Here is a 27252-nt window from a genome sequence, read left to right on the forward strand (position 1 = left end):
GACAAAAACCACATGATCATCTCCATAGATGCTGAAAAAGCATTCGACAAAATTCAACATCCATTCATGATAAAAACTCTCAACAAAAAGGGTATAAAGGGCAAGTACCTCAACATAATAAAGGCCATCTATGATAAACCCACAGCCAACATTATATTGAACAGCGAGAAGCTGAAAGATTTTCCACTGCGATCGGGAACAAGACAGGGATGCCCACTATCCCCACTGTTATTCAACATAGTACTGCAGGTCCTAGCCATGGCAATTAGACAAAACAAAGAAATACAAGGAATCCAGATTGGTAAAGAAGAAGTTAAACTGTCACTATTTACAGAAGACATGATATTGTACATAAAAAACCCTAAAGACTCCACTCCAAAACTACTAGAACTGATATCGGAATACAGCAAAGTTGCAGGATACAAAATTAACACAAAGAAATCTGTGGCTTTCCTGTACACTAACAATAAACTAATAGAAAGATAAATCAGGAAGACAATTCCATTCACAACAGCATCAAAAAGAATAAAATACATAGGAATAAACCTAACCAAGGAAGTTAAAGACCTCTACTCTGAAAACTATAAGACACTCTTAAGAGAAATTAAAGAGGTCACTAACAAATGGAAACTCATCCCATGCTCTTGGCTAGGAAGAATTAATATCGTCAAAATGGCCATCCTGCCCAATGCAATATACAGATTCCATGCAATCCCTATCAAATTACCAACAGCATTCTTCAATGAACTGGAACAAATAGTTCAAAAATTCATATGGAAACACTGAAGACCCTGAATAGCTAAAGCAATCCTGAGAAAGAAGAATAAAGTGGGGGGGATCTCACTCCCCAACTTCAAGCTCTACTACAAAGCCACAGTAATCAAGACAATTTGGTACTGGCACAAGAACAGATCCATAGACCAATGGAACAGAATAGAGACTCCAAACATTAACCCAAACATATATGGTCAACTAATATTCGATAAAGGGGCCATGGACATACAATGGGTTAATGACAGTCTCTTCAACAGATGGTGCTGGCAAAACTGGACAGCTACATGTAAGAGAGTGAAACTGGATCACTGTCTAACCCCATGCACAAAAGTAAATTCAAAATGGATCAAAGACCTGAATGTAAGTCATGAAACCATAAAACTCTTAGAAAAAGACATAGGCAAAAATCTCTTAGACGTAAACATGAGTGACCTCTTCTTGAACATATCTCCCCGGACAAGGGAAACAAAAGCAAAAATGAACAAATGGGACTATATAAAGCTGAAAAGCTTCTGTACAGCAAAGGACACCATCCATAGAACAAAAAGGTATCCCACAGTATGGGAGAATATATTCATAAATGACAGATCCGATAAAGGATTGACATCCAAAATATATAAAGAGCTCATGCACCTCAACAAACTAAAAGCAAATAATCCAATTAAAAAATAGGCAGAGGAGCTGAACAAACAGTTCTCCAAAGAAGAAATACAGATGGCCAACAGACACATGAAAAGATGCTCCACATCGCTAATCATCAGAGAAATGCAAATTAAAACCACAATGAGATATCACCTCACACCAGTAAGGAGGGCTACCATCCGAAAGACAAACAACAACAAATGTTGGCAAGGTTGTGGAGAAAGGGTAACCCTCCTACACTGCTGGTGGGAATGTAAATTAGTTCAACCATTGTGGAAAGCAGTATGGAAGTTCCTCAAAATGCTCAAAATAGAAATACCATTTGACCCAGGAATTCCACTTCTAGGAATTTACCCTAAGAATGCAGCACTCCAGTCTGAAAAAGACAGATGCACCCCTATGTTTATCACTGCACTATTTACAATAGCCAAGATAGGGAAGCAACCTAAATGTCCATTAGTAGATGAATGGATAAAGAAGATGTGGTACATATACACAATGGAATATTACTCAGCTATAAGAAAAAAACAGATCCTACCATTTGCAACAACATGGATGGAGCTAGAGGGTATTATGCTCAGTGAAATAAGCCAGGCGGAGAAAGACAAGTACCAAATGATTTCACTCATCTGTGGAGTATAAGAACAAAAGAAAACTGAAGGAACAAAACAGCAGCAGAAGCACAGAACCTAAGAATGGACTAACAGTTACCAAATGGAGAGGGACTGGGGAGGATGGGTGGGACGGGAGGGATAAGGGCGGGAATAAAGAAAGGGGGCCTTACGATTAACATGTATAGTGTGCGGGGTGGGGCACGGGGAGGGCTGTGCAACACAGAGAAGACAAGTAGTGATTTTACAGCATCTTACTATGTTGATGGACAGTGACTGTGAACGGGTATGTGGGGGGGATTTGGTGAAGAGGGGAGCTTAGTAAACATAATGTCCTTCATGTAATTGTAGATCAATGATATCAAAATAAAATTTAAAAAAATAGGATTGGAGTAGGAAGAAGATTTCGATCAAGGAGACACAGCATCTAAGACAATATTCTTAAACCATTTTGCTGAAGGCATACCACACTAACCAACATTTATTTATGCACTGTTTTTAAGACTTAAAGTTCCAAACTGATGAAAAAAATAATCTCAAAATGGAACAAAGAGAGTTTTACTCTATTAATTACATACATCCATAGAATTCCCAAGTTTGGAGATTCTGTTGGCGTTTTCAGTAGAATGTCACTGACCTCTGCTCATATGATTTTCTAGTACATTAAAGCCTATATTTCCATAACAGATACAAGCTTAGAGAAAAAAATGTTTTATACCTACAGAAAAGTAAGCACAGGGAAAATAGGGAAATTATTCCACAGAAAGGCAATTTATTTTATTATAAGTTTAAAAAAACAAATGAATTTTGTCTTGTCCTTCTAGAATATGTAACTAAAAGATCATAGTAAGGATTGAAAATCTCAGGCTCTCTGTACACACATGTACACCCATGCAAGTGACTGGTTAACATAATTTCTATTTAAATAAATCAAACTTCCCACAACCTAAATTAGTCATCAGTAAAGGCAAAATATCACAACACTAAAACATTCCAATAATATTCTAATAGTTTTGTGTTTCAGCACACCCCAACACTTGTAAAATTTATGTATTTCTCACTTCAACTGAGTTGACTCATTGTCATTAATATGCCTACAAGAAATTTCTGTGCTTTCAGGTTCCAGACAAAATTTCTTAATATACTGCAAAATAAGTTAATTAATGATTTGCTAACATTTTATGCAGAAAAAGGAAGTCGGGCAAAACTGCTTAGTATGTTTATGTTTCTTTGCTCAGTGTTACCAAATCAAGACAGTAATAATAATACATGAATGACTTCCCAAAAGGTAGTGATTCATATTCAACCTGTCTTAGCTTCTTAGCTTTTCTGAAAATTTCCCCATCTTTTTCAATGACACACCCATACACTCACTAGTATTAGCAAATACTGAGTTGGTTGAAATCCATTTTGTTGAGAAATAGGACCCTGATAGCATTTCTTACACTTTTTCAGGCCAACAGGAATGATGGAGCTACCCTTTGACACCTGTCCAGTAGTTATTGCACAAAAATCCAATTAAATGCTTCCTTCAGGCACCTCTCAGACTGACCTCAGAGTGTCACACCATAGCCATCAGCACTGAAAGTGAGCCTGGCATCTTTCTTCATGCTTTCTACATTAGCCACCCACATACATTGTATTGTTCATCTTCCTTCGCACAAGGATACCAATCCCAAGAGCATTTCGGAGCACAGACGCCTATGAAAAAGGAGATGCTCTAAAATTCACATAATAAACATGAGACTGGTGGGTCTTCTCTGCTCAGAGACCCAGAAAATGAAGATGCCATTCCCAGGAAAGTCGTTAGTGCAGGATGGATCTAATGCCCAGAGAAGTATCAAGATAGGCCAAACATCCTTAGCGATCCTACTTCTGCCCTCAAACCCCCCAAATCAAGAAAATGTTTATCCTGGTGGAAAGAGCGGTCTATGTTTAAACTAGGCAGGGAGAGAGGAAGGGCAAAATTCAAGAAACTTCCTGAGAATACAGAGGAGGCATGGAGGGAAAGAGTGCTGGCATCAGGAGATGACCGAATACACTTGAACGTCGCTGACTTTTTCATTTTTAATTACCTATTCTGAACCTTTGGGTGTCCCCTAGATGACCACCTCCCCTCAAGTAACTGTTTAGAACCAGCAGCACAAAACCTAAGGTTCTTCACCATCTCATAAAAAATTCACCTTTTGATTGTTATCAATATGGTATCACTGAACAGAAATCAGATACATTATTATTTATCTTCCATAAAAGCAGAGGCAGAGAGGCTAAATGAATCACTAGTTCAAAATGACTAAAAACGGTGATAAATTGACCAGGCAAATCGGTCTCAGGTCTTGGTGGTACAGTTTAGCTATATTAAAACTTTAGTTGCCTAGCTTTAGACATAGTTATCATTTATAATAGTATCCTATGTAAAAAACACTCTAAAAGTTCCAAACAATAAATATATTTATAAATGAATTTTTAAAAAAATAATCCATTCATAACTTTGAAGCTGGGTGAACATCCTATTTATTTTATCCACATGTGTATGACAATCCCAAATGGTCATCAGGCCTTGTCTTACCTGTTTGTGTCCCCTACAACCTGTGTGTCTAATGTAGTTCTAACTGCACAAGAATTAATTATAGCATACTCTGTGCTTACCGATTTCTAAGTATACACAAAATCACTGTCATGAACTTATAGAATAGAGTATATTATAGTGTATCATAGAATATATTATAGAATATAAATAGAGTGCATGTAACAGGTCATGATGACGGCTGTAAGCTTTGCAACAGCATTTGACACAGCTAATCTCTCCCACTTTGCAACATGTCTTCACTTGGCTCATAGAACACCAAAGTCTCTACCTTTCTTCCAATTTCGCTGACTGCTGTCTCATCTCCTTCACCTTTGAGCCCATGGTTCTGTCCTTCTCCATCCATCAATACTCCTGGGTAATTTCTTTAAGCATAAGGTTTTAAATATCATCAATATTCTGATAACTCCCAAATGTATTCTTCATCCTGGACCACCCCACTGCTTGGAAATCTGAAAGGCAACTCAAACCAGTCATATACTAAATCAAACTCCTAAGCAACTCCCTAAAACCTGTTCCACCCAAATTTTTCCCATCTTATTGATCGGGAACTTTATTTTTCCAGTTCTTCAGGCCCCAAATCTAAGAACTATCCTTGACTGCTTTCTTTCACACCTCACACCAAATCTTGTTAACTTTACCTTTGAAATACCCCAATTTGATCACGTCACATTCCATACACTGCTTTAGTCCTTATCCAGGGCACCACCGTCTCCCCACCGGGTTCTTGAAGTAGGTCCCCACCTTTGTCTGCCTGTATTCTATTCCTCATGGGGCAAGCACAGTGATCATTTAAGTCATAAGCCAGGTCACGTCCCTGCTCCACTCAAAGTCCTTTCATGGTTTTGCAACTCACACTGTGTGGAATCCAAGATCCCTGACACAGATTTACAAGGCTCTGCAGGATCTGAGCCCCTGTTACATCTTTATACTTATTTTTCATATAAATTCCTCCTTTATTCATTCCTTCTAGTCATACGGCCTGTCTACCAAAAATGTCCCTGCCTCTGGCCTTTGCACTTGCTCTCCTCTCTACCTGGAATGCCTCCCTCCAATTATTCCTATGTCTATGCATACCTATTTATTATATTTCAGATTCATGCTAAAATATCTGGATTCTCTAATGTGCCAATTTAATTAACCAAGGCAGTGATTCTCTATGACACAACCTATATTATTTTCTCAAAACACTTAGAATTGCTTGAAATTACTTCATATTTATTAGTTTGCTTCTTTATTGTTTCTATAATTGTAAGAACTTTACTTGAGTTGCTCATTGCTTTAAAACGCATATCCTCAAGTGCAGTGACATTGGCGAGATGGTGAAATAAGAAGCCCCAGACCTTACTGCCCTGACAGAGATACCAATTTAACAAAGCACAGAACAATTCTTAGTGAGAAATCCAGAAACCAGTTAAGAGGCTCCTGAATGCCATGTGAACATGAAAGCAGCCACATCAAAGGTGGTAAGAAAAACCATGGCACCCATTCACTGTAGTTCTCCTCCCAGAACAGTGCAGCACCCATCCCCCAGCTTATCCCTGTGGAGGGAAAGAACTGGAGCATACATATAAAGTTCTGGGTTTTGGGGGGGCTGCCCAAGGGTCTGGTTTCTGTCTTACCTATCTCAGACTACTGATGGGACCCAGCACACCCTAGATGCCTGGGAGATACGGTCATTAAAGAAGAAAAATTTCAAATAAAGAACCTAACTTCATACCTGAGGGAACTAGAAAAGGAACAAACTAAGCTGAAAGTTAGCAGAAAGAAAGAAAGAATGAAAGTTAGAGCAGAAATAAATGAAATAAAGACAGGAAAAACAAAAAAGTCAGCAAAAATGAGTTGGTTTTTTAAAAGAAATGGAATTGATAAAGCTTTAGCTAGACTAAGAAAAAAATGTAAGAAGCCTCAAACAAAGTCAGAAATGAAAAAGGAGACATTACAACCAATGCCACAAAAACAAAAAGGGTTATAAGAGACCACTATGAACGATAATACTGAACAAATTACATAACCTAGAAGAAATGGATAAATTCCTAGAAACATACAATCTACCAAGACTGAGTCATGAAAAAAACAGAAAACCTGAACATATCTAAACTAGTAAGGAGACTGAATCAGAAATCATCAAAAGCCTCCTGATGAAGAAAATCCCAGGACTAAAGGATTCACTGATGGATCCTACCAAACATTTAAAGAATTAACACCAATCCTTCTCAAGCTCTTCCAAAAAACTGAAAAGGAGGGAACATTTCAAAACTCATTTTCAAGTGCCAGCATTACCCTGATTCCAAAGCCAGAGAAAAATATCACAAGAAAAGAGGACCACAGGCTGATACTCCTGATGTATATAGATGTAAAAATCACCAACAAAGTACTAGTAAACTGAATTCAGCAGCACATTAGAAGGATCATATACCATGACCAAGTGGGATCTCCTGGGATGCAAGGATGGTTCAATACATGAAAATTAATCAAAATGATACACTGTATGAACACAACAAATATTAAAAATCACACGATCCCCTCAATAGGTAGAGAAGAGGCATTTGACAAAATTCAATAACCTTTCATGATAAAAATTCTCAGCAAACTAGAAATAGAAGAAAATTACCTCAACATAATAAGGGCCATATATATGAAAAGTGCACTGCCAACATCATACTCCGCAAAGGAAAACTGAAACCTTTTACAGTAAGATCACGAAAAATACAAGGATGCTTACTCGCACTATTTCTATTCAACATAGTACCTGAATTGAAAAGGAAGAAGTAAAAAGTAAAAACATCTCTGTTAATATTACATGATCTCATATATAGAAAACCCTAAAGATTCTATGAAAAACTTCATTTTTCCAAGAAATGAATTAGGCAAAGCTGCAAGATACAAAATCAACAAAAGAATTACTGTGTTTCTATACTAACAGTGAACAAAAAGGGAATTAGGAAAACATGCCCATTTACAATAGCATCAAAAAGAATGAACTACTTAAGAATAAACTTAACCAAGGAAGTCACAAAATGAAAACTACAAAATTTGCTGAAAAAAATTAAAGAAGACAAATAAATGGCAAGACATCCTGTGTTCATGTATTAGAAGATAATATTGTTAAAATGTCCATATTACCCCCAAATGATCTACATACTCAATACAATCCCCATCAAAATCTGCATGGTATTTTTTTGCAGAAATAAAAAACAATCTTAAAACTCATATGGAACTACAAAGGACCTCATATAGCCAAAACAATTTTAAGAAAGAAGAACAAAGCTGAAGTCCTCACACTACTTGACTTCAAAACACATTACAAAACTACATTAATCAAAAGTGCATGGTACTAGAATAAAGAAACATATAGACCAATGAACAGATCAACAGCCCAGAAATAAACCCTTTCATATATGGTCAAATGATCTTCAGCAAGGGTGGCAAGACAACAAATGGGTAAAGGATAGTCTCTTCAACAAATGATCCCGGGAAAACCGGTTATCCACATGCAAAAGAATGATATTGGACCTTTACCTTACATGATACACAAAAATCAACTCAACATGGGTTAATGACTTAAACATGGACAAACAGGACTTCATCAGCCTAAAAAGCTTCCACACAGCAAAGGAAACAATCAACAGAGTGAAAAGGCAACCTACAGAATGAGAGAAAATATTTGCATGCCATATATTTAATAATTTCCAAATATGTAAGAAACTCCTACAACTCAACAGAAAACAAAATTAATTTTTTTAATGAGCAAAGGACTTGAATAGATATTTATCTAAAGAAGATATATAAATTGCCAACAGGTATATGAAAAAATGCTCAACATCACTGATCATCAGGGAAATACAAATCAAAATCACAATGAGGTATCACCTCACACCTGTCAGGATGGCCATTATAAGAACAAAACAAAACAGGACAAGTGTTAGGAACGATTTAGAGAAACTGGAGCCCTTAAGCACTATTGGTAGGAATGTAAAATAGTGCAGCTGCTATAGCAAACAGTATGGATGTTCCCCAAAAAGTGAAAATAGAACTAGCTTATGATCTACCAATCCCATTTCCAATATTTATCCAAAATTATTGAGAGCAGTATCTCAAAGAAATATTTGCCCTCCAGTGTTCACTGTAGCATTATTTACAACAGTCAAGAAGTAGAAACAATCCAAGTAGACATCAACGGATGAATGGATAAAGAAAATGTGGGATATATAAACAATGGAATATTATTAAGCCTTATAAAAGAAGGAAATCCATCACATGCTAAAACATGGATGAAACTATGAGAACATCACACCAAGTGAAATAAGCCAGTCACAGAAGGACAAATACTTCATGATTCCACTTATATGAGGTATCTAAAGTAGTCAAATTCACAGAAGCAGAAATTAGAACAGTGGTTGCCAGAGGACAGTGGGGAGGGAAATAAGGAGTTGTTGTTTAATGAGTATAGAGTTTCAGCTATATAAACTGAAAAAGTTTCAGAGATCTGCTATATAATAGTATGCTTATAATTAACAATACTGTTCTGTACTCTCAAAAAAATTAATAGGGTTGATTTCATGTTATGTGTTTTTTACCAAAATAAAAAAAATAAAAACAGATTAAGTCCCTGACATAGGAGAATGGTTTTAAAAGACTATGGTGCAGTCCACAAAATGGCATACTGCAAATTCATTAAAAGAATTCCATAATTAAATATATATATTCATAATATATTGCAAAGTGGGACAAGAAAGATATAAAATAATATGTATTATAAAGTATAATTTTGAAAAGAAAAAAAATCTCATAGTCCCATACTGTGCCAGGTACATAGTAGGCATTCAATAAATATTCAGTTAATTGGTAAACATTTCCTGGGCAAAATAAGATGTAAGAACTCTAAATCCAGCTAATAACTGCACTTTTTCTCAGTCCATTTGGGTTTGCCTAGGTTGGAAACCTGTCAGTGAACCCAGACCACACTGTCCCTGTGCTGGGAACCACAGACCCATGGTGTAGTGATGCTTAGGTTAACAAAACCTCCCTAAGGACTCCCCTGGAGGAGAACAAATGAGATACCTCTGCTCTCAGATTGATACCAAAATGCTTCAGTGGACACAAACCATTGCCTCTTCACCAATGAACCTCAGAATCTGCTTCCCTGGTACCATTAGAATCACACTGGTGCTAAAAGCACATGACATCCAAGGAAAGGGTTCATTTTACTTCATCTGTCACTTAAACGAAATGTTTTCAAATCACCCTTTATAATATATGAATAATAGATATGAGAAAGGAGAATTTTTCATTTGCTCAAAAGGAACATGTCCTGTTGTAATAACTATGAGTTTTTGATGAATCCTCATATTCCTCTGAGTTTTAGCAAAATAAGAACAGATGCATGACTATAGAAAAGGAACTTTACAATAATCAAGAAACTATGTTGGGACACTAAAAATGGAAAGTTAAAGAATTAAAGATTCTTTCCTTCAGTGTGCATCAATATAAGCCATGTGGTAATATGATGGTATCTACTGAGCTTCTCCTTTTCCACAGTCCTGACATCCATTACTTTACTTATTTCCCAAAGCTCCCTTCACTGCTACATCAACAGAGAACACATTATATTTCTATAAGCTTCTGGTGAATGTTGATTCCTTAGGTACCCCTAAAAAGAGTGTATGCTTTTTAACTTAGCAGCCTGCAAATATTGGCATTCTTACCCATTACATTACACGCTGAGGATACACTAATTACAGCTTTCTCACTTACGTACAATGATAACTTCTAAATAAATGAGTTTTCTGAGAAAACTTAAAAGCAAAGCAAAGATTAAAGATGGCGGCATGAGAGGAGAGAGGGGGGCTTCCTCCTAAAACTGGATACAATTAGAAAATTTAATTGGTGCAACTAATCCTGAGAGAGCAACAGGAAAGAGGACGGGGTCAGACTGCACACACCTGGAGAAAAGAGCAGACCTCAGTGAATGGGGTAACGCACCAGAGCTGTGGCTCCGCAGGACCCGAGCCCCTCCCCCACCCCAGCTCACCGGCGGGAGGAAGAGAAATGGAGCAGGGAGGGAGTGGAAGGCTTGGGACTGCTGAATACCTAGCTCCGGAGATCTGTGCTGGGAGCACAAACCTACATTTCATGGTGCTTTCATGAGACTCGCATGACTACCGGGTTGGAAAGTTAATACAGGCACAGTTCCTGGGGAGACTGGGATTCTGGCTGCTTGTGGAAAGCAGGGTCCATATCCGGCTGCTCTGGGACAAAAACTTATACCTGTGTGACCAGCCCACTGGCTCAGGCAGTGGAGACAGGCACAGCAGCCAGGAGGCAGGGAACAGCTCTTTCCTACCACCAGGCACCAGTACCGCTCCCCTACGACCCCCGACATTGCTTCAGGGGCTCAGCAGCTCCAGAATAGAGCTTCTCGACACTAGAGGGCGCCATATACAAACATGAAACGCCAAAGGAACCTTGTCCAGAGTAAAATTGTTAATACAACTCCCGAGAAAGATTTAAATGATACGGACCTGGTGACTCTTCCTGAAAGGGAGTTCAAAATAAAAATCAACATTCTAATGGAGGTATGGAAAGACATCCAAGAACTCAGGAATAAATTCAGGTTGGAGATCCAATCGTTAAAGAACACGATGGACGGTATTAAAAGCAGGTTGGATATGGTGGAGGAGACAATAAATGAAATAGAAACTAGAGAAGAGGAATACAAAAAAGCTGAGGCATAGAGAGAAAAAAGGATCTCTAAAAATGAAAGAATATTGAGAGAACTGTGAGACCAATCCAAGCGGAACAATATTCGCATTATAGGGATACCAGAAGAAGAAGAGAGAGAGAAAGGGATAGAAAGTGTCTTTGAGGAGGTAGTTGCTGAAAACTTCCCCAATCTGGGGAAGGACAGTCTCTCAGGCCATGGAGATCCACAGATCTCCCAACACAAGGGACCCAAGGAAGACAACAGCAAGACACATAGTAATTAAAATGGGAAAGATCAAGAATAAGGACAGACTGTTAAAAGCAGCCAGAGGAAGAAATAAGATCACATACAAAGGAAAGCCCATCAAGCTAACATCAGACTTCTCAGCAGAAACCTTACAGGCAAGAAGGGAGTGGCATGATGTATTTAATGCCATGAAGCAGAAGGGCCTGGAACCAAGATTACTTTATCCAGCAAAATTATCATTTAAATTTGAAGGAGGGATGAAACAATTTCCAGATAAGCAAAAGCTGAGAGAGTTTACCTCCCACAAACCATCTCTGCAGTCTATTTTGGAGGGACTTCTATAGAAGGAAGTGTTCCTAGGGTTGGATAGCTGTCACCAGAGGTAGTAAAATCACGGTAGGGAGGGTGGAGCAGCTGAATGCAAGACAAATGCAAAATTAAATTGACTATCCCCAAAGTCAATCAAGGGATAGACAAAAAGTACAGAATTTGATACCTAATATATAAAGAATGAAGGAGGAAGAAAAAGGAGGAGAAATAGAAAAGAGCCTTTAGATTGTGTTTGTAACAGCATACTAAGTGAGTTAAGTTATACTCTTAAATAGTAAGGAAAGTAATCTGGAACCTTTGGTAACCGTGAATCTAAAGCCTGAAATGGCAATAAGTACATACCTATAGATAATCACCCTAAAGGTAAATGGACTGAATGCACCAAACAAAAGACATAGAGTCACTGAATGGGTAAAAACAAGACCCATCTATATGCTGCTTACAAGAGACTCACCTCAAACCCAAAGACATGCACAGACTAAAAGTCAAGAGATGGAAAAAGATATTTCATGCAAACAATACGGAGAAAAAAGCAGGTGTTGCAGTACTAGTATCAGACAAAATAGACATCAAAACAAAGAAAGTAACAAGAGATAAAGAAGGACACTACATAATGATAAAGGGCTCAGTCCAACAAGAGGATATAACCATTCTAAATATATATGCACCCAACACAGGAGCACCAGCATATGTGAAACAAATACTAACAGAGCTAAAGGAGGAAATAGATTGCAATGCATTCATTTTAGGAGACTTCAACACACAATTCACTCCAAAGGACAGATCCACCAGACAGAAAATAAGTAAGGACACAGAGGCACTGAACAACACACTAGTACAGATGGACCTAATAGACATCTACAGAACTCTACACCCAAAAGCAACAGGATACACATTCTTCTCAAGTGCACATGGAACATTCTCCAGAATAGACCACATACTAGGCCACAAAAAGAGCCTCAGTAAACTCAAAGAGATTGAAATCCTACCAACCAACTTTTCAGACCAAAAGGTATAAAACTAGAAATAAGTTTTACCAAGAAAGCAAAAAGGCTCACAAACACATGAAGGCTTAACAACACTCTTCTAAATAGTCAATGGATCAACGACCAAATTAAAATGTAGATCCAGCAATATATGGAAATAAATGACAACAACAACACAAAGCCCCAACTTCTGTGGGACGCAGCAAAAGCAGTCTTAAGAGGAAAGTATATAGCAATCCAGGCATATTTAAAGAAGGAAGAACAATCCAAATTAATAGTCTAATGTCACAATTATCAAAATTGGATAAAGAAGAACAAATGAGGCCTAAAGTCAGTAGAAGGAGGGACATAATAAAGATCAGAGAAGAAATAAACAAAGTTGAGAAGAATAAAACAATAGAAAAAATCAATGAAACCAAGAGCTGGTTCTTTGAGAAAATAAACAAAATAGATAAACCTCTAGCCAGACTTAATAAGAGAAAAAGAGAATCAACACACATCAACAGAATCAGAAATGAGAAAGGAAACATCACGACGGACCCAACAGAAATACAAAGAATTATTAGAGACTACTATGAAATCCTATATGCTAAGAAGTTGGAAAACCTAGAAAAAATGGACAACTTCCTAGAAAAATACAAACTTCCAAAACTGACCAAGGAAGAAACACAAAATCTAAACAAACCAATTACCAGCAAAGAAATTGAAGCGGTAATCAAAAAAACTACCCGAGAAAAAAACACCGGATCAGATGGATTTACCTTGGAATTTTATCAGACATACAGAGAAGACATAATTCCCATTCTCCTTAAAGTTTTCCAAAAAATAGAAGAGGAGGGAATACTCCCAAACTCATTCTATGAAGCCAACATCACCCTAATACCAAAACCAGGCAAAGACCCCACCAAAAAAGAAAATTACAGACCAATATCCCTGATGAACATAGATGCAAAAATACTCAACAAAATATTAGCAAACCGAATTCAAAAATACATCAAAAGGATCATACACCATGACCAAGTGGGATTCATCCCAGGGATGCAAGGGTGGTACAACATTCGAAAATCCATCAACATCATCCACCACATCAACGAAAAGAAAGACAAAAACCACATGATCATCTCCATAGATGCTGAAAAAGCATTCAACAAAATTCAACATCCATTCATGATAAAAACTCTCAGCAAAATGGGTATAGAGGGCAAGTACCTCAACATAATAAAGGCCATATACGATAAACCCACAGCCAACATCATACTGAACAGCAAGAAGCTGAAAGCTTTTCCTCTGCAATCGGGAACAAGACAGGGATGCCCACTCTCCCCAGTTATTTAACATAGTACTGGAGGTCCTAGCCACGGCAATCAGACAAAATAAAGAAATACAAGGAATCCAGATTGGTAAAGAAGAAGTTAAACTGTCACTATTTGCAGATGACATGATATTGTACATAAAAAACCCTAAAGACTCCACTCCAAAACTACTAGAACTGATATTGGAATACAGTAAAGTTGCAGGATACAAAATTAACACAAAGAAATCTGTGGCTTTCCTATACACTAACGAGCCAATAGAAAGAGAAATCAGGAAAACAACTCCATTCACAATTGCATCAAAAAGAATAAAATACCGAGGAATAAACCTAACCAAAGAAGTGAAAGACCTATACCCTGAAAACTACAAGTCACTCTTAAGAGAAATTAAAGGGGACACTAACAAATGGAAACTCATCCCATGCTCGTGGCTAGGAAGAATTAATATTGTCAAAATGGCCATCCTGCCCAAAGCAATATACGGATTTGATGCAATCCCTATCAAATTACCAGCAACATTCTTCAACGAACTGGAACAAATAGTTCAAAAATTCATATGGAAACACCAAAGACCCCAAATAGCCAAAACAATCCTGAGAAAGAAGAATAAAGTGGTGGAGATCTCACTCCCCACCTTCAAGCTCTACTACAAAGCCACAGTAATCAAGACAATTTGGTACTGGCACAAGAACAGAGCCACAGACCAGTGGAACAGATTAGAGACTCCAGACATTAACCCAAACATATATCATCAATTAATATTCGATAAAGGAGCCGTGGACATACAATGGGGAAATGACAGTCTCTTCAACAGATGGTGCTGGCAAAACTGGACAGCTACATGTAAGAGAATGAAACTGGATCACTGTCTAACCCCATGCACAAAAGTAAATTCAAAATGGATCAAAGACCTGAATGTAAGTCATGAAACCATAAAACTCTTAGAAAAAAACATAGGCAAAAATCTCTTGGACATAAACATGAGTGACTTCTTCATGAATATATCTCCCCGGGCAAGGGAAACAAAAGCAAAAATGAACAAGTGGGACTATATTAAGCTGAAAAGCTTCTGTACAGCAAAGGACACCATAAATAGAACAAAAAGGTATCCTACTGTATGGGAGAATATATTCATAAATGACAGATCCAATAAAGGCTTGACATACAAAAAGAGCTCATGCACCTCAACAAACTAAAAGCAAATAATCCAATTAAAAAATAGGCAGAGGAGCTGAACACACAGTTCTCCAAAGAAGAAATTCAGATGGCCAACAGACACATGAAAAGATGCTCCACATCACTAGTTATCAGAGAAATGCAAATTAAAACCACAATGAGATATCACCTCACACCAGTAAGGATGGCTACCATCCAAAAGACAAACAACAACTAATGTTGGTGAAGTTGTGGAGAAATGGGAACCCTCCTACACTGCTGGTGGGAATGTAAAGTAGTTCAATCATTGTGGAAAGCAATATGGAGGTTCCTCAAAATGCTCAAAATAGACTTACCATTAGACCCAGGTATTCCACTTCTAGGAATTTACCCTAAGGATGCAGCAGCCCAGTTTGAAAAAGACAGATGCACCCCTATGTTTATCGCTGCACTATTTACAATAGCCAAGAAATGGAAGCAACCTAAGTGTCCATCAGTAGATGAATGGATAAAGAAGATGTGGTACATGTACACAATGGAATATTATTCAGCCATAAGAAGAAAACAAATCCTACCATTTGCAACAACATGGACGGAGCTAGAGGGTATTATGCTCAGTGAAATAAGCCAAGCAGAGAAAGACAAATACCAAATGATTTCACTCATCTGTGGAGTATAAGAACAAAAGAAAAACTGAAGGAACAAAACAGCAGCAGAATCACAGAACCCAAGAATGGACTAAGAGTTACCAAAGGGAAAGAGACTGGGGAGAATGGGAGGGTAGGGGAAGAAGAAAGGGAGTATTATGATTAGCATGTATAATGTGGGTGGTGGGGGAAAGGGAAGGGCTGTGCAACACAGAGAAGACAAGTAGTGATTCTACAACATCTTGCTATGCTGATGGACAGTGACTGTAATGGGGTTTGTGGGGGGGACTTGGGGTAGGGGAGAGCCTAGTAAACATAATGTTCTTCATGTAATTGTAGATTAATGATAACAAAATAAAAAAAAATGTACATGTCCTAACACTGCTAAAGCACAATTAGGGATAAATTTATAGCCTTAAATATCTGTATTATTAAGGAAAAAAGTCCTCAAATCAATTAACTTAGCTTCCATCTTAAGAAATTAGAAAGAAGAACAAACAAAATCTAAAGTAGGCAGTAACGAAATGATAAAGACCACCGTGGAAATCAATAGGATAGAGAAAAATAATGGAAAATAAATGAAAATCAGAAATCAAAAGCAAAGCAAAGTGAAAGCACATAAAGACTATTTCTGAACACATGGGCAAGCTAACTATTCATGGGTGAAAATAAAGCAGTTCTGCAAACAGAAAGCAGGCTTCGCCAATCAGTTATTGCAATGCAGTAAGTTAAGGACACAGAGAAAGGTCAGGTCACAAAATGAACACAGTCAAGAAAAGAAGATGATCTACTAAACACTAACAGAAGTTGATTCCTTATGAAAATGGCTATGTTTGGTTATAGACCTAAAAGAAACAGGTTTTAAGTGTCTAAAAATATAGATATAATAAATATATATTTGAAGAGATAAATGTAAGTCTAGGTATCCATTCTGCAATGTTCTAATTAAACACTAAAAAGGGAAATATTGAGGTATGGAAATACCGCCATGATCTTTAAGATTGTGAAATACCCACTATTCAACTCAATTTTTAAAATCTTACTAGCTTGGGTCAAGAGGTGTACAAATGAGGGTCGAGGCTCATCCTGATGAAGTAAACACTAACGGATTTGGGAGAAAATAACCCAGCCTATCCTTTTCAAATAGTGTTTTCAAGAACCTAGAAGAAGCCTCAAGAATTCAACTGTGACTTTTTGCCTGAGGACATCATTCAACAATGTCACATACAAAATACTCAGCATTGCCAGGGAGGGAACAGAAAGAAAAGAAAAAAAGGCCAAAGAAAGAATTAAAACAGAAAGCCACGCTTGTGTTAAATTATGATTCCTCCTGTTCTGGAATACCGCCCACAGCTCTAATCAACACTTATCAAAGTTTTAGCTGAGCAGAAGGCAGTTCAAAAAAAAGGATAAGTAAAATAACTAAGGGGACCTTCTAGGTGCTAAAGAAGAGATTAAAAAATAAGACTAGTAGAAAGGCAAAGACCCCAGACACACATTATCATGAATTATAAAAGCATAAAGAGTCGAGCAAGAATGAATTCTAGATGCAGTAGGGGATAAAGATAAAAAAAGACAATGCGCCTCTCTTTAGAAGGAATTACAAGACATAGTTCACAAACTTCACAAAAGGCAAATGGCTTAAAACTTAAGGGATGTAATTTTACAAAAAATCAAATGAAAAGAAAACCTTCCTTGAGTAGAATATAAGACTCTTATCTCAAGAGAAAGTACAAACTGAAATCTAGTTAAACTTAAGCAGTTTAGATAAATTAAGTTTATGAATATTAGATCCATGCCAGATTTTTTCATAATGTCATGATGCTCAGGGTAAAGTCATCCCTTTTAAAGCTGGTTTTATAAAGGGAACTATGACACTGCTTTTAAATGTCCCTTGGTACCACACAGAGTATGAAAATGCCTCGATTGTTACTCGATGTACTTACATGTGAAAAAGTACTTGCATTTCAATCACTTTGTTCCCAAACTGAAGACAGCACGAACACATGGACAGGGATAGCAGGCAAACCTAAGTTATTCCACTAAGAAAGTAGCACATGGGAGAGTCCTAGGAAAACTGGAAATTGGCAAGGTTTTCTTTAAGACTTCTACATCTCCCTTGGTACCTAATTTCCCTTTATAACTCACAGCATTCCTGGGTAATTTTTGACATTGGAAGCCCAGTTCTTTAAATGGCTTCCAGATAATCTGGTCAGTAATCCAAAACTCCTAGGCTAATATACATCCAAGAAGGTTATACATTATGGTGTCTAAAAGTGCTTTTTCCAGAAATTAACCCAGAGGACATCAAGTATTTATGGGATGGTTAGGCATTTTTCAGGCTATTTTTTTTTTGTTATGGTTGTGTTCCTAAAATCTAAATTTATGTCCAAAAAGTTGAACAAGATGAATAAAATCATTGATTAAGGAGAAAAGAAGCCTCTTTAGATGCTTTCTGGATAACATTATTGTGTCCATAAATAAAATGATAAAAGATGAATGTACACTTTCCAAAACTGAAGCCAAATATTTAATATACCTAGGTGCTTATTCAAACTGGAAAGACAACTACCAAACCACTGTATAGAGAATCATTTACCAGCACTCACTACCACATGCGATCATCTCTAAGCCTGCTATTCATATACCAAACCACCCTATTTGCCATTAAGAAAACCACTATCTAAAATATGAATGAGCTCCCCTATTTAAACACCTCCAATGGCTTCTGGTCTACAGAACATAACTTCTCAAGTGTTTCTTTAATTTAAAGGGTCCCTGAAGGCAATGAAAATAAAATCCTAAGAAGTCTGAAGGCATAGCATGATACAGCTCCCTAAAACGAGAGAAGTGTTCTTGAAATCTTAGGTCGTAAAGCAGAAATTCACGTGAATTTGGATTTTTCTCCTTTGCAATCTTCTATATATTGAAGTGCTCCTGGGATCATATTAGAATCGCTGCTCATCTCAACCTTCACTCATTCTCCAAGTGATTTCATCCAATGTCTTGACTTTAAATAAATGCCTTCTCTATAATGACTTCCAAATGATATATCTCCAGCCTGACTCCATTCCTGAACTCCAAATTCATATTTCCAGCATCATTTTTCCTAAACATCACATTTCCTGCACAACCTCGCGCTTGGATGTCCTCAATGGCATCTCAAATTTAACATGGCTGCACTGGCCTGAGCTGTTTTGCTGACGTACCTGCACAGCACTATCTCCAGGTAAAGGCATGAGACATGCTGAAAAAGAGCACTCTTTTATCACCATGTCCTGAAGACTTTCAAGGAGGTTAGTACCAACTGGTCAGCACTATTGTTTGATAACAGTGTGATGGACAATTTGCACCTGGTCTTGGTGAGACTTCTGGAAAGCTCTGCCACTGAGGCTGGGTTTTAAGAAAACACCTGTGTGACCAGCGGGATATCAGAGACTCCACTCATCATTCCATTTTGGGCTCCCTCATTCTGAGGTGTTCCACGCACACCTTGGTGGTTTTTGATCTAAGAGAGAAGGGTGTCCTGGCATGTCTTGCAGAGGGAGGACAAGCGAAGCTGACTGGGGCCTGTCCTGAGCCCTGGCTGTGATGCAGCTTTGTCTGAGGTGCGTGTCTTTATTTGGGTGCCGTTGTTATATTGCATCCTGTAGATCTGTACACCCAGTTATTTTGGGTCCTTGAATCTTTTTCGGTAATTGAACCCTGTCTAATGGATGCTGTTAGCACAATGTCTAAACCTAAGCTCTTGATGCCATCCACAGACCAGTCCTCCCACACTCCCCACCTCGATCTTAGGAATGCAGAAACTGTTCTCTTTTAGTTACTTGACCCTCAGAAAGTCCCATGGCTCTCCTTCCAAAATAAATCCAGAATCTGACCATATGTCCCAATCCCCACCACCACCGCCTTATATCACCAGGATGAGCACGACAGCCTCATAACTGCTCCCTGTTTCTGCCCGTGGCCTCCTGCAGGCTAGGCTCCGCTTGGCAGCTGGAAGTGACCCTGGCGAAACAGAAGACCGAGCAGGACACTCATCTGCACCAAGAAGCCAGAGTCCTTATTATAACCTACAGCGCCCTCCAGGACTTGGCCCTCCTTATCTGCCTGACATCATCCTCTTACACTCCCTCCCCGCATCTCGGCTGTTCCTCAACATGCCAGGAAAGCTTTCACCTCAGGGAGGTGAGGGCTGATGGACTGACTGCCTGTGTGATTCCCCAGCCAGCCAGCCACTTGGCTAGTTCCCTCACTCCTTTTACTTCAAAGGCACTTCATGAGTGAAACTGCCCCAGGGACCTTACATAAAATTAATCACCAACATCTTCCAACATTTCCTAGTCCCCTTCACTGTTTTATTTTTTCTCCGGAGACTTACCACTATTTAACATACTATCTTCCCCCAGTAGAATGTAAAACTCACCAAGGGCAAGAATTTTTATCTGTTTTAATCTCCACTGTATTCAGAGCCTTGGACAATGCATACAGTAGGAATTCAAGAAATAGTATTGAGTGACTGAATAATTATAGAACTAATAGACAACAACTTTTTAAAGTCTAGTTCCTTGGCATTCTAGGAAGGCATGTGGTTCCAGGTATCCCCTGGTACACAACCAAACAGCCTCAACGGCACATCTACTCCACGTGGAAAACAGGCCTAGGAGAAAGACTGCCTCTCTGGTGTGAGACCATAGGCCATACTCCTGCCCCTCACATCCAGGTAATTTCGTTATTGGAGCACACCATGCCCCTTCTACCTAAAACATCTGGATGTACTCAATAAACACCACTGAATGAAGAGGTAAAAACCAAATTGCGAAGAAGGAACAGTGCAAAGAGAATATAATCCCCTCAGCAGGAAGCTCCAGAGATTCCTGAGACCACCACCAGCCATGTGCAAATGTGTCAGTTTCTTCACGCAAAAATAGATAGAATACCTTCCCTACCTATTCCACAAGGGGGTGAGGCTCAAATGAGAAAACAAAATTCAAATCTCCCAATGAGGTATTTTCATTATCAATGTATAGATCATAGATTTTACCCTACCTTTTTAATCCCAAAATTGATTTAGCAAACATGGAAATAACTAGACTGCAAACCAGGTATATCTAATGGAACCATGCTTCTACTAGTTTTCCACATTCAAACAGGAGAAACCAAGAAGTGTTGTCCAGAATATTAAAATCCATGCTGTATACTCCCATGCAAATATAGAAAGGGTGAGACACTATATAATCTACGTCACTATAGAAGATTACAATTTGACAATCATTACATTCTAATACGTAGAATAACAGGGAACTTTACAGAAAACTTAATGCTTATTACATTTTTGTAGTGCAGTGAATAAAGAAGCTAAGAATATAAGCTCTGGATCTGTCTCCTTAGGTTTCAATAACAGCGCGCGCCACCACTGTGCACTCCTGGAAAATGCAGCACCCTATGCCTCAGTTTCCACAGAAGTTAAATACAGATAATAAGGCACTGGCCTCATACAGTTGTTTAAGAGAATTAAGTAACACATGTAAGAGGTTAGAACAGGGCCTCCCACATAGTAAGTGCTCATTAAATTTTGGCTATTGTTATGGCATTCATAACTCCTGAAAGTTAAGAGTGTTCCCATACATTTTCTGTACTGACATCACACTAACTTAAATCTAATGGAAGTTGAAAATCAAAGTGTTCATAATGCTTCAGCCCAGAAAAGATCTCGTTGTGTTGACATCTCTGCCCCCTCCTCAATCTCACCTTGCAGGGCTGATGTCAAAAACAGCACTTACAGGGAACTCACACACTGGGACTATGTAACAGGAGAAGCAGTTGCTCTCACACACCTTAATGCCCCATTTCCCTGCCTCTCCCCTCACCACCCCCACCCTGTGATGCAATCACAGCCCGGAATTAGGTTACCCCAAACCATCCAGAGGTGTAATTAATAACCTGGGGCCTAGGGCCAGATTAGATTAACTGTATCCGACATTGGCGTTACTGACTACCCAATTCCTCTTCCTTCCCTACCCCTCCTAAGAGGAATCAGGAATTCCTTCTCCTTCGGTGATAGGACTGAATGTCTAACTTGAACCGTTTCCCCCTCTCAGCACTGAAAGAAGCTAAGTCCTGAAAGAGCAAAGACTCCCAGGAAGAATGGCAGATCACCATTCTGAAGACCTAAACTCTCATCCAGATAACCCTATCCGGGATAAGTCACTGGGACTTCTGTGTCTTGGCTTCCTCATCCTTAACACTGGGATATTACTGCTTAATATACCAACTCATGACGTTTTAAGGTATACTTAAATGGCAAAATAAATGTGGGAAAAACACTTGGAAATTTATGAGAATTGTATGAATGAAATGTAACTCTAATATATGATTGCTGGCTCAGTGGCCTTCCTCTCTATTTAAACACTGATCTTGATCCTTGAAGCTATGCCATTATAAAGATTCCTCTTATCTGAATTAATTATTTCAAAGAGAAAAAAATAATTTATTAAAACCATAGGGTTATACAGATGAGTGATACGACACTATACAATAGGCCACTTCTATATTGAAAAATACTGAATAATCACAAAAATATCTGATTTTTAAGAAGTAAAAGTAATCAACCAGCAGCAAATATTAATAAAGCTAAAATGGATTGTCTGTGTGGGGCAGAAAGAAGAAAAAAAAATAGGTCATCTATTAAGCTCTGTTTGTACCCATTGCAGAAACAATATAGCAAAAACAATCAGTCCCCACTTCCAGATTATCCCCACCTGCCATGACCTTCAGGTTATTTTCACAGTTCTGAATAAATCTGAAACCATCCTGAAGAATGGGACTATCTTCAAGGTCACACAGGGCCTCCTCCAGCATTGTCCTGAGATTCCAGGCACTTTTTTTTTCCTACCCAAGACGAACCACCTCACTTCACATGATAAGACTGCCAAGTACCTGAATTAGATGCTTCAACCCAATAAAGGGATGGGGGTATGAAGTGTGGGAGAATAATTACAATAGCAAACAGCCTAACACTTGTCAAGCACCTAAACTTTTTACATGGATTATCTCTTTCCTCTTCACAGCAACCCTAGTTGATCGGTAATCTTTCCTCATTCCAAACAGATCATTTAAGGCTTAGAGAAGAAAGTTATTTGTTCAGAATGACACCTTTAGTAAAGTACTCAACTGGAGTTTAAAACACAACCTAGAGCTCTTCTCCTAAAACCCAGGGGAACAGGGGATATTCATCAAAGGTTTTTAGTATCTCTTAGGATTATGCGACACAAAGAGAGAGTGGAATGGAAGTGACCTTACATAGGGAGAAGCAATGGGGTGGCAGGGACAATATGAGTTGGCAGGTTCACCATGAATACAGAAAATGTCATGATCATCTAAAAATTGTAGAGAATTCAATATCTAAATATCTGAGGAGTCTTTTCAAAATTTAAGTTAAATAGGGAGATGCAAAAGTGCTTTCTGTGGTAGGAGCCAGAGGGTCAGAGGGTTTTGATAGCATTCAATAGAATGTGAATGAGAACTTGCATGTGTATTACATAAATAGAGAGGGCTATGAGGGGCAGAGATAGCGTTTGGGGATTCGTGGCAAGAGGAAATAGGAGACGAAAGAATACGAAGTTCTTAGGATAAGGAACTGGATTAAAACCGGTAATAATTTCTTCCCTCCTTTACTATTCCAACTCTTTCAAATGATGTAAAACCAAATATAAGATAAGGAAGAACATGGTCAGATGATGATTAATCATTATCAGCCCAATTTGACTGACCCCAAATAAGAAAAGTATTACGTGTGCAAATGAATATGGGAAACGAATATATGCACAATTAAAATGTTTTCAACAACCAATCAGATCTCTTGGTGAAAGAAAATTCTACAGCTTTCTTCTTGATAAGATTCTAGTTTGACCACTGGGTTATTTCATATGCACACACACAAAAAAAAGTGCCACAAAAATACAGCCAACTCCAAGGAGCCTAACAGAAACTTTTCAATCATTTTGTGATTGACTTTTAAAACAAAATGTTTTTCCACTAGAATACTGTTCTGCTATTACAGAGTAAATTAACACTAAATGAGTTTGCATTCAAAAACTCCATTTTTCTAGGTAGTAGTAAATTGCTTTTAGTTGGGATTTAGAGAAGGAATAATTACTTCCTCTTAGACACTTAAAAATGGCAGTTATAAGAGTTATTATATACTTTGGCTAGATTAAAGAAGTGAGCTGCAATATGTTAACCATGTAGGGTACCCATCTTAAGAGGGTCACCCCACAAACTCATCTTTTCTACCTTATGATGGCCACTGCCATGATTAAAGCATTTTTCTGCCTTGTGTTTTCCTCTCTTTGCACAGCAGTGTTTCTCACCCTGCAGCGAACATCTAACAGTGAGCGCTTCTGGCAAGGTAGCCGCATGTCCATGGGTGTTTACTGGCAGCTCTAAGACGGGGCAAAGGAAAAGAAATCAGGGAGACAACAGCACAGAAATATACAAGAGCAGGAGCAGAAGAGGATAAGGAGGAACAGCAGCGGGAGGGAGAAACAAAGAAGGAGAAGAAAAGAGGGCAAACGTGGAGAAAGGAGACACACTAACTGCGGAAAATGTATGCTAAGGCGCAAAGGGGTACAGGGCCCCACAGGCATATCAGGACCTCACTGGGCTGCTGAGTTGTCTCCAGACTCTTCCTCTTCCCCCATAAAGGAAACAGAGCAACGACTCTGTGCCATTACCTGGATGAGTTCGTCCAGCTCAGTCGAATTGACACAGGAGTGTTGAGAAATGAATGTTTGCTTCTGGATCACAATGGTGGTCCTCTGTGAAATCTCATGAGGCTGCTCCAACGCCTTGAATACAGTGGCTCCGATGATCAGGTAGAGGACAACCACCAGGAAAATCGTGGAGACCGTCTTCCATTTCATAACATTAATGGCCGTGTCACTCTCCACCCGGGAAGCAAGCACTGTGGGTTTTGTGGAAAACGAAAGCCTCGGTTTGGAGTTCTGAGCAGCAGATTTAGGATCCAGCAAGTCAGGTGCCGCCACTGACAAGAGAGAATGAAGGTTAGGATGGAGATGGTGAGAGTGGTAATGGGTGGACTTCTTTAAAGGATCTGCAAAGGTTGACTGAGCTCTGTTTGCTGTCCTGGTGGGAGCTCAGGAACCTACACCAGAAATGCTCCCATGAGGGTGCATCCAGGATCACATATACAGGTTCAAGGAAAAGGGGCTGGGTCTCGGCTCTGTGTTGCCATTGGGGTTCTTGATGGGAGGGGAGAAAAGGAGGTGGAACAAGAAAAAAATAAAAGAATGCCTGAGGTTTTCCTAATTAATTTCTAAATTTCTATCTGTCCACCACACAAGTACATAGACTTACTGAACTCCTGAGTCGACGGTACTAGACTAGATACTTGAATACTCATGATGAACACTCATAAATTATTCTGGTTGTCAAGGACTTAACATTCTGTACCACAATCACTGTGAAGAACATTCTCTCTTTTTATTTAAAAATTCAATATAATAAAAGACTAGTGTCATAAGTGAATTTGTGATACAAACATTGTTGCTCAAAGTAGAACATTAGTGATTTTCTCCTAAAACATGGTGGTCAATAAACCACTCAATAGCCTGATCATTTATTTTTGTTTATCCTCCAAACTGGGCTCATGATTAAGCACTCTGTATATTTTGTTACTCAATCTCTGACATCTTTAAAAAACAAAATTTTTGCTATCCATTCTGGCACAATTCTAGATACGCCAGTACATGACAGGTTTCTTCTATTTCAAAAGCAAACATCATCAAGAAAAAAAATATGGAGCCTTATCTCACACCTTAGACCCTACATGCTCTGCCCAAAGCTAATTGCCCCATTAGAGTAGATTTATGTGCTCTCTTACAAATTCCCATATACTCCGAGGTGACTCTAAATCCATTTATTATTCATCCCAGCTGTTCAAAAATATCATTAATGGATTTCTTTTCAGAAAATCTGACACCAGACTTTTACTTGCTAAGAGGAAAATAAGCCATCTACTACAGAATATTTGATTGGAAAGGCAACAGTGAACTAAAAAGGGTTAGTGGAATGGCCGAACAATAGGAAGACTTAAACCACCAACTCAACCAGAGCAATCAACTTAGGTCCCTAGTTGTTTCAGACCTAGTGTATATAATATGGGTTTGATAAAATGATAATCTAATCTAAAAGACATTTTTGGTTAAATATAGAATAAATCCCTATGGAATCATACCCAAATACCCTACAGGAACCTGAAATTACTTGAGGAAGAGGGGAATGAAAAGTATCAATTTTCACATGACCAGTTAGTTATCCTCCCCTCTTGACCACCACTGTGAGTTAAATGTAGGATGACCAGAGTTTGGGTTCATAAAATAAATCTTCAGCTGCCCAGCAGAAAGAAGCTTTGCAAACAAAGCTACTTGAAGCATTAGACATAAGTCATGTTGTTCAATGATGGCAGATAACACAGGGCTTCTCAACCAGCCAAGCTCTGAATGGTTCCGACTTTAAAGAGATGCAGAGATGAAGCTCTGATGAGGTAACTGTACCCAAGTGGGGACTTCACATATGTGCAGCTCATCACAGCAGTTTCCTATGGGGCAACCTGCTATATACAGGGATGTACACATTTCCCCACTGATACAGACACCTGCTCTGAAAACAGCCACAAACTAGCAGCCACCTTTAATATGCAATATTTACAAAGCCATCTTCACTCAAATTAGTATTGGATATGTATGTAATGCTTTAATTAAAAAAAAACTTTTTTAATAGAAATGCTAATAACAGCTAAAATCACTGTCATCTGCTATCTAGCCAGAGCACCCCACCTCCAAGCTGCTTAGTGAGTTTGAGTGCAAAATAAAGGTCATAATCTAAAATTAAGCCATTTTTGGAATAAAAATAACAGAAAAGCACACAGAAGCTCCACATTCTCTCTCTGAAGGAAGCTTTCCAAGCCTTTCCTCTTCAGGTTCCTGTGCTCTCAGATTTCTGATTTTTCACGTCAGTGGCTCCTAGTCTGTAGAACTGGAAAACACCATGACTGTTTACCTTGATGCTCCCAAATCCCAGTCCTAAATCCAGTGCCAAACTAAGACATTTTCATTATATGCTTTTGGGGACAGGGGACAGATTTTTTTTTTCTTTAAAGATATGTGTGTGTGTGTGTGTGTTTTAAGGTAATACATTTTCTGATGAAGTTTAATTATTTTAAGCTAGTGCGT

The 27252-nt window shown here is 38.4% G+C and overlaps 1 protein-coding gene across 2 annotated transcripts in view; it reads right to left on the minus strand.

Annotated features, from left to right (window-relative positions):
- The window catches only part of KCNK2 (potassium two pore domain channel subfamily K member 2), a 119595-nt gene that overhangs the window by 91364 nt on the left and 979 nt on the right, over nucleotides 1-27252 (minus strand). For both annotated transcript variants that reach the window (XM_036912540.2, XM_036912539.2), the window contains exon 2: nucleotides 24733-25043. In XM_036912540.2, coding sequence (XP_036768435.1) covers nucleotides 24733-25043 — 311 coding nt within the window. The remainder of the gene's footprint in view (nucleotides 1-24732; nucleotides 25044-27252) is intronic.

Source organism: Manis pentadactyla, chromosome 9 (assembly GCF_030020395.1).
Source record: "Manis pentadactyla isolate mManPen7 chromosome 9, mManPen7.hap1, whole genome shotgun sequence".
NCBI classification, from domain to species: Eukaryota; Metazoa; Chordata; class Mammalia; order Pholidota; family Manidae; genus Manis; species Manis pentadactyla.